This window comes from Borostomias antarcticus (assembly GCF_949987555.1).
Source record: "Borostomias antarcticus genome assembly, contig: scaffold_60, whole genome shotgun sequence".
NCBI classification, from domain to species: Eukaryota; Metazoa; Chordata; class Actinopteri; order Stomiiformes; family Stomiidae; genus Borostomias; species Borostomias antarcticus.
The window spans coordinates 180,818-190,000 of NW_028175837.1; the positions used below are offsets into that span (position 1 = coordinate 180,818).

At 52.9% G+C, this 9,183-nt stretch overlaps 1 protein-coding gene across 1 annotated transcript in view; it reads right to left on the minus strand.

Annotated features, from left to right (window-relative positions):
- Nucleotides 1-1,438: 1,438 nt before the first annotated feature.
- Nucleotides 1,439-9,183, minus strand: part of LOC311329120 (enhancer of mRNA-decapping protein 4-like) — a gene marked incomplete at both ends in the record, with an annotated part of 26,995 nt that continues 19,250 nt past the window's right edge. Inside the window, 8 exons of the mRNA XM_084463001.1 lie at nt 1,439-1,575; nt 1,948-2,076; nt 2,295-2,445; nt 5,003-5,212; nt 6,553-6,722; nt 7,151-7,286; nt 8,453-8,590; nt 9,069-9,143. Of these exons, the coding sequence (XP_084319127.1) occupies nt 1,439-1,575; nt 1,948-2,076; nt 2,295-2,445; nt 5,003-5,212; nt 6,553-6,722; nt 7,151-7,286; nt 8,453-8,590; nt 9,069-9,143 (1,146 nt within the window). The remainder of the gene's footprint in view (nt 1,576-1,947; nt 2,077-2,294; nt 2,446-5,002; nt 5,213-6,552; nt 6,723-7,150; nt 7,287-8,452; nt 8,591-9,068; nt 9,144-9,183) is intronic.

A 9,183-nucleotide genomic window follows, 5' to 3' on the forward strand; every position in this document is an offset into this window, starting at 1 on the left:
CACGATCCAGACAGCCGCTGGGACACAGGAGCCTGGTCCCATCACAGCCCCACCACCTCGCTTCCCAGAGGCTGACAAAATGGACTCGCTCACTCACTTCCAGTTTGGCTGTTTTATTCACTAGTGCTGCTGAACGGGGGACTAAAGTCTCCAGCATACATGCACACTCTAACACCTTTAACAGCATACATGCCCACTCTAACACCTTTAACAGCATACATGCACTCTAACACCTTTAACAGCATACATGCACTCTAACACCTTTAACAGCATACATGCACTCTAACACCTTTAACAGCATACATGCCCTCTAACACCTTTAACAGCATACATGCCCTCTAACACCTTTAACAGCATACATGCCCTCTAACACCTTTAACAGCATACATGCACTCTAACACCTTTAACAGCATACATGCCCTCTAACACCTTTAACAGCATACATGCACTCTAACACCTTTAACAGCATACATGCACTCTAACACCTTTAACAGCATACATGCACTCTAACACCTTTAACAGCATACATGCACACACTAACACCTTTAACAGCATACATGCCCACTCTAACACCTTTAACAGCATACATGCACTCTAACACCTTTAACAGCATACATGCACTCTAACACCTTTAACAGCATACATGCCCACTCTAACACCTTTAACATCATACATGCACTCTAACACCTTTAACAGCATACATGCACACTAACACCTTTAACAGCATACATGCACACTAACACCTTTAACAGCATACATGCACTCTAACACCTTTAACAGCATACATGCACACACTAACACCTTTAACAGCATACATGCCCACTCTAACACCTTTAACAGCATACATGCACTCTAACACCTTTAACAGCATACATGCACTCTAACACCTTTAACAGCATACATGCACACTAACACCTTTAACAGCATACATGCACTCTAACACCTTTAACAGCATACATGCACTCTAACACCTTTAACAGCATACATGCACTCTAACACCTTTAACAGCATACATGCCCACTCTAACACCTTTAACAGCATACATGCACTCTAACACCTTTAACAGCATACATGCACACTAACACCTTTAACAGCATACATGCACTCTAACACCTTTAACAGCATACATGCCCACTCTAACACCTTTAACAGCATACATGCACTCTAACACCTTTAACAGCATACATGCACTCTAACACCTTTAACAGCATACATGCACTCTAACACCTTTAACAGCATACATGCACTCTAACACCTTTAACAGCATACATGCACACTCTAACACCTTTAACAGCATACATGCACACTCTAACATCTTTAACAGTCTCAGAGGAGTCATTTAGGCTGATTTTATCACCTGGGAGCGGGGGTGACCCCCACACACAGACACACCTCCGCCTCAGTGAGGAGCGCACACCTTTTGTGTCTGTGACGCCGGTTACCACAGCGACGACAGCCCTGTCAAAAGTGAGAAGAGCGTGTCGCGGCCGGGCGAGACAGAGAGGACGGGGGGGGCTGCCCAGAACACGAAGAGGACAAGGGGGGCTGCCCAGAACACGAAGAGGACAGGGGGGGCTGCCCATAACACGAAGAGGACAAGGGGGGCTGCCCAGAACACGAAGAGGCTGCTCATTTAGACGTCCCCCTACTGGGAGGAGCGCGGTGGCTTCGCTGACCGTCGAATGACCGACCTGATCAGCTGTTGCGTCGCTAGCGGCAACGTCACCATCAGATCTGCGGCTGATATCGGAGCCTTGAGAACCGATGGTTCTGGAGCCCAGCGGCCCTTAGGGCAGGAGCCTATCTCCTGGTTCCGCGTGGGGCGGCTTGAAGTACAAGTACACCCCCTGGACATGACGCTAGGCTAGGCCCAGGCTAGGCTATGGCCAGGCAAATCCCATTAGCATTCCGCTAGGGCTAGGCTAGGCTAAGCTAGGCTATCATTACCATTCTCCAGGTTCTCATTGCTCTCATAGCATCCAGAGTCACGCGGGGAGTCCCCAACCAGGTTGTGGCCCTCGGACAGCAGTTTCTCTTGGGAGCCTGACAGGCCACCGCGCTCCGGGTCACTGCTGCCTGGAGACAGACACACACACACACACACACACACACACACACACACACACCCCGTGTGGTCAGAAACATACTGAGTCAACCTCAGTACTCAAACTGATCAGGGCTGCGAGACAGATTGGAAATGTGTGTGTGTTGGAACATTGGGTGGGTAGTGACTAGCAAGCCTGCACACGTGTGTGTGTGTGTGTGTGTGTGTGTGTGTGTGTGTGTGTACTCACTGTCATACTCCTGCAGCAGCTCCACTGCGGTGAGCAGCACAGCCCTCTGTTGAGGGTCTTTGATGTTCAGCTCGTCCAGGTCCTCCTCCTCCAGCAGCTTGAAGGTGTCCAGGTCCTCGTAGCCGTTGAACAGGAAGGTGGGCATGTGCTCCTGCAGGGAGGGGGTGAGGGGGGGGGGGGGGTTACTTAGGTTGAGGTGTACTCGGTTAAGATGGCGTCCATCGGGACCGGGGGGAATCGAATGCATGGAACTCATCACATATGCCAAGAGAACTGGATATGCTAGCTTGAAAGCTAACTTTAGCTACCTGGCTTGCACTAAATTTAGCCCCAAAAAAGTCAGATCTGATCACACAAAAAACAGTCAATTGCAATACAAATGCCTGTACAATAATTATAAAATAAATGAATTTGACACATTTATAAATAACAATGTAGACATTAATCCCGTCGGAAGGCAATGTTCCACTGTCGATACCATTGACTGTCATCCATTCAGTGTTCAAGGATTGAGGGTGGGCAGGACAGAGCGAGTCTGGAAGACAGGCTGACTCGCAAAAAAAAAAAAAAAAGTTTTAGACACGTATTGCAAAAACCTTTTTACAAGGAAGTCTGGCTTCAAGGCTAGGACAGAAGTACCAGCATGCCTACGACCAGACCAGATCCTTCAAGGGTTACCCTCAGGTACAGTAGTGCAGTCGGGAGTTACAGATCAAACACATCTTAACCAAGTTCTGACTGCCAGCTACAACAAGCTGTTTAGACTGTGAGAGGCTAGTGAAAAACTATTATGTTTCTTTGTACAGTATCGCGCAGCCTTCATAGTAGTCTTTAACAGGGCGCGTTACAACGGAAAAATGCTGACGTGCAGAGATGTGAAAGTGAAACGTCAGATTGTGAGCCAGACTAGTGGTTGAAGTTACGGTAGAGGCAGGGTGGGGATGACAGTGATGAGGGTGACCCTCCCTCCCTTACCCACCCTGGAACCACATGAGACGAGGCTAGGCTACACACACACACACACACAAGCGCACACACACACACCCACCCCCACACACACAAAAACACACGCGCACACACACACAAACACACCCACCCACCCCCACACAAACAAACACACACACACACACACACACACACACACACACCCACCCACCCCCCCACACACACACACACACACACACACACACACAGTCATTACAATCCGTGGAGGTACAATATCACACACAGTAGTGGAATAGAACAAAAAAAATGTCCCCAGAAAGCCCTCTGGTCCAGAATTGCAGGCTAGCTCTGTCCAGAACAGTCACCGCAAACAACATCAACTTCAACCAATCATAATTGTCCGCCACTTAAACCAATCATAATTGTCCGCCACTTAAACCGTGGAAAGTGGTTGGGCGCTTTCTAAGTTTGTTTGACCCGCGCGTCTCGGGGGCAGAACACACAGACATGGCGTCACCACGGAGACCGTTCATTAACATGCCTGTTTCCTTTTCTGTCGCGGAGATCACAGTGATCCGCCGCCGCCGGGTCGACCCCGACGAGAGCGACGCGGAACCCGGCCGGAACCACGCAGGGCTGCTATCTTCGTCTGCCCGCCAAATACACCCCGCCAGATTAGAAGGCACAAACCAAGCGCCGTTTAGAGAACCGGTAGAAAGCGACGCCCGTTAAGATGTCATCTCGCTGGACTTCATCCTTGTTACTCGTCCGGTGACTTCCTGTCGAGACCACGTCGACTCTTGACTGGCGTCTCGGAGGCGGCGTTCGCATTTCGACACGCAGACAGAAACTTCCATCAAATAAACAAAGTGGGTCAAATCCAAACATACACACGTCTGAAATATAGATTTTATAACGGGCTTGACGCGATGCAGACGCAGCCAACCGGAGCACACCTGAGTTGAAACAGGAAAGCCTGTCCACGCGCTGAGCCGTGGGTAATGAGGGGTTCTGGGAATGTGTGTTTAGTCTAGCACTCCCACTCCTGAATGCGGGACTACGTATGTGCTGACGGACGTAGCATAGGCACCCTGGCGCATATGGGCCGTCGGGACACGCAGGAGGCCTTGAGGGGTAAAACGCAGCCTGTGCCAGCGCGGGCGACCGTGACGTACGGTTAACACCGCCCCGTCCTTGAGGAGGAGAGAGCGGGCCTTGAGGCCCAGCGTGGTCTCTAATCTTGGGAGCTCCACCGGGGCTGGGCTCGCCCCAGAAAAGCAGCCCACCTACGGGCCAGACTGCCTGGGGGAGCTCGCCTGGCCAGCTGGGCCGGGTTAGGGAAAGGCTGGATACTCCGGGCTTAATTTAGGGTTGGCTAAGGTGTGATAGGGAGTGACAATGAGGGAGGTATGGGTGTGTGTATACATTACAAATGTGTGTGTGTGTGTGTGTGTACATTACAAGTGTGTGTGTGTGTGTGTGTGCGCACATTACAAGTGTGTGTGTGTGTGTGCGTACATTACGTGTGTGTGTGTACATTACGTGTGTGTGTGTGTACATTACAAGTGTGTGTGTGTGCGCGTGTGTACATTACAAGTGTGCGTGTGTGCACATGACATGTGTGTATGTGTACATTACAAGTGTGTGTGTGTGTTACATGCGTGTGTGTGTGTGTGTATATTACAAGTGTAAGTGTGTGTGTGTGTGTGTGTGTGTGTGTGTGTGTGTGCGCGCGCATGTATACAAGCATGTAAACAGTTTACCTTGAGGTTGATGCGCTCCAGCAGCTCCTCCACCGAGGTGGGCTTGGGGGGCCGCCCCTTCCTCCTCCTCCTCACCGAGCGCTTGGGCTTCTCCTCCTCCTCGCTCAGCACGTCCACGTAGATGAACTTGAAGGTGCCCATCTTGTTGTTCAGGAGGCCCATCCAGGTGCCCATGGGCGGCTTGCTGATGACGTCGATCACGTCGCCTCTCTGGAAGAACCAGGGGGGAGAAGGTGGGTGAGCGCTGGCAGAACGAGGTTAAGAGATCGGGAGAGAGAGCTGAGAGAGAGAGATCAGGAGAGAGAGCTGAGCCAAGAGAGATCAGGAGAGAGAGCTGAGCCAAGAGAGATCAGGAGAGAGAGCTGGTCAAGAGAGATCAGGAGAGAGAGCTGGAGAGAGAGATGGGGAGAGAGAGCTGGCCAAGAGAGATCGGGAGAGAGAGCTGGCCAAGAGAGATGGGGAGAGAGAGCTGAGAGAGAGATCAGGAGAGAGAGCTGAGCCAAGAGAGATCAGGAGAGAGAGCTGAGAGAGAGAGATCAGGAGAGAGAGCTGAGAGAGAGAGATCAGGAGAGAGAGCTGGTCAAGAGAGATCAGGAGAGAGAGCTGGAGAGAGAGATGGGGAGAGAGAGCTGGCCAAGAGAGATCGGGAGAGAGAGCTGGCCAAGAGAGATGGGGAGAGAGAGCTGGCCAAGAGAGATCAGGAGAGAGAGCTGAGAGAGAGATCAGGAGAGAGAGCTGAGAGAGAGAGATCAGGAGAGAGAGCTGAGCCAAGAGAGATCAGGAGAGAGAGCTGAGAGAGAGATCAGGAGAGAGAGCTGAGAGAGAGATCAGGAGAGAGAGCTGAGAGAGAGATCAGGAGAGAGAGCTGAGAGAGAGATCAGGAGAGAGAGCTGAGAGAGAGAGATCAGGAGAGAGAGCTGAGCCAAGAGAGATCAGGAGAGAGAGCTGAGAGAGAGAGATCAGGAGAGAGAGCTGAGAGAGAGATCAGGAGAGAGAGCTGAGAGAGAGATCAGGAGAGAGAGCTGAGAGAGAGAGATCAGGAGAGAGAGATCAGGAGAGAGAGCTGAGAGAGAGAGATCAGGAGAGAGAGCTGAGAGAGAGATCAGGAGAGAGAGCTGGCCAATAGAGATGGCTGCATAGGACGGAGCAGACGGTCAGGAGGCCGCATTTCATCAGGTGTGTGTGTGTGTGTGTCTGTTTACATTATCACACTACTTTTCTGTAGCATAGGGACTACTGTGTGTGTGTGTTTACTGTGTGTGTGTGTTTACTGTGTGTGTGTGTTTACTTTCAGTACTTCAGTTTGAGCGAGTCTGTATCATAGGGACTACTCTGTATGTTAGTATGTGTGTGCATTAGTGTGTTGGTTTGTGTGTGTGTGTGTGTGTGTGTGTGTGTGTGTACAGTACGTTTATACTATCCTGTTACCTTCAGTCTGAGAGAGTCTGAATCACATGAACTACTCTGTGTGTTAGTATGTGTGTGTGTGTGTGTGTGTCTGTATGTGTGTGTGTGTGTGTGTGTGTGTGTGTGTGTGTGTGTGTGTGTACCTTCAGTTTGAGGGAGTCAGAGTCGTAGGGGCTGGGTGTGAAGTCCGTGTGCACGCGGGCGCGGCCGCAGAATGGTCCCCTGTAGGGGGGCTCCTCGTCATCGCCGTCCTCAGACTTCACGCTCTCCCGGTTGCTGGCCGACGAGTCCGTGGTGCTGACCGTCTGACCGCCTGGAACGACCACGACCACAATATGACCACACCATGACCACACTACGACCACACCATGACCACACCACGATCACACTACGACCACAACATGACCACACCATGACCACATGACCACAACATGACCACACTACAACCACGCCACGACCACAACATGACCACGCCATGACCACACCATGACCACACCATGACCACACCATGACCACACGCTCAAGGATAGAGATATAGGCCACATAGAAGATGTATGCAAATGCTATCAAGTCAAAGGCTGTTGTAATGTAACAGTGTGGTGATGGCGCCCCCTTGTGCCTAAACTCAGTCGCTGCGGCTTCTATAACCGCTTCCATAGTGATAACATCTCTCTCCTGCTGCTGTATGCACGCGCGCGCACACACACACACACACACACACACACACACACACACACTTACTCATGGAGCTCTGTCCGCTGAGGGAGCTGCGGAGGCTCTCCACGGACCCCCCCGCCTTCAGCTTGGGAGTCTTCTCCAGGGAGTCTGAGTCTGGCTGGGAGGACTGGGGGGAGCTGGGGGTCCCGTCTGGACTGGACTGGAGAGAGAAGAGGAGGAGAGAGAGGAGGAGAGAGAGAGGAGGAGGGGAGAGAGGAGGAGAGAGAGGGGAGGAGGGGAGAGAGGAGGAGGAGAGATGAGGAGGAGGAGAGAGAGGAGGAGAGAGAGAGAGGAGGAGGAGAGAGGAGGAAGAGAGAGAGAGAGGAGGAGGAGAGAGGAGGAGAGAGAGGAGGAGGAGAGAGAGGAGGAGGAGAGAGGGATGGGAGTGAGAGAGGAGGGTGGAGAGGGGGATGAAGAGAGATTAGGATGGAGGGAGAGGAGGGTGGAGAGAGAGATGGGGGAGAGGGTGGTTGTGGAGAGGTAGAGGAGGAGAAGAGAGAAACAGAGGAGGGGGGGGGGGTGTGAATGAAAGGGAGGAGGAGGAGGAGGAGGAGCAGGAAGAGAAACAAAAAAAGAGCGGCCGTCAGCATCAAAACCAGACGCTCTAATCCACAGCAACATTTACCTCCTTTCCTCATCTTCAGTACTACTGGGTCGACAGCGGCCGTACCACACCCGGCCACTAGATGGCACTGTGGCATGCAGAATAGCGGCCTGACTCCCGGTGGAGGCGGTAGGCGGTAGTTTGTCTGCCGTTTCCATGCGCAACACACAATCATGACTCAGCAGCGCGCCCTTTCTGGGTCGGTGTAGCCGGGGCCACCGTGACGGTGATTACTTCTCTCCGAGGGGGCGTGTTTGGACCCGAGGTCTAAAGGGCGACGCCCCACCCCGGCGCCGGACACGCCAACGCCACGGCCAACGCCAGGGCCTCTGACCACGGCCAGTGTGGATGGGACTGTTCGTCCGCAAGTGTGAGTTTGAATGCTGTGTGGATGAGCCAGTGTACACACACACACACACACAAACACGCGCACACACACACAGTGCCGTCTCGGTGTGCTGGCGTGCCTGAGTGCATGAGGTCAGTGCACGGCGAATCACACACACTCCGCCCTGCACACTGGCCGCCGGAACGACGTGGGAGGACAGCTGAGCGACGGCCAGCCAGCTGTGTGTGTGTGTGTGTGTGTGTGTGTGCAAGCTGGATGTTTCCTCTGTAACCAACACAAACACTTCCACCCCCTGAACCATAGTAGCTTGAGTCCGTGTGTGTGTGAGTGTGTGTGTGTGTGTGTGTGTGTGTGTGTGTGTGTGTGTGCCTACCTGTTCAGACACTGAGCTGTTGTACTTCTTGGACATGCGTTTCCTCATGGTCTCCTTGACGGACTTGACCTTCTTGCCCAGGGAGATACGAGAGGTGGTGGGAGACTTGACCACCTCCCGGTAGATAGCATCCTGGTCCTTACTCTGGAGGGAGGGAGGGAGGGGGGGAGAGGGAGAGGGGGGGGGGAGAGGGAGAGACACGGAGAGAGAGAGAGGGAGAGAGAGAGAGAGGGGGGGACGGGGGACGGAGAGAGAGAGAGGGAGAGAGAGGGGGGGGGGGAGGGAGGGAGGGAGAGAGAGAGAGGGAGAGAGACGGAGAGAGAGAGGGGGGGGAGGGAGGGAGGAGAGAGAGAGAGAGAGAGAGAGAGAGAGAGAGAGGGAGAGAGACGGAGAGAGAGAGAGGGAGAGAGAGAGAGAGGGGGGGAAACGGAGAGAGAGAGAGGGAGAGAGAGAGAGAGAGAGGGTGGGGGGAGAGACGGAGAGAGAGAGAGGGAGAGAGAGAGGGGGAGAGAGAGAGAGAGAGAGAGAGAGAGAGAGAGAGAGAGAGTTTGAGTACACTGGGAGTCCGGTTTGGTCCTGCACCCCCACAGCCCACAGACAACCAATCAGAACTTACATTGGGATCCGACCCCGAGTTGACCACATGCAGCGAGCGGTTGGACAGGTCGAATCCTCCGAAACTACACGTCCTCTGAGGGGGGGAGGGAGGGAGAGAGAGAGAGAGAGAGAGA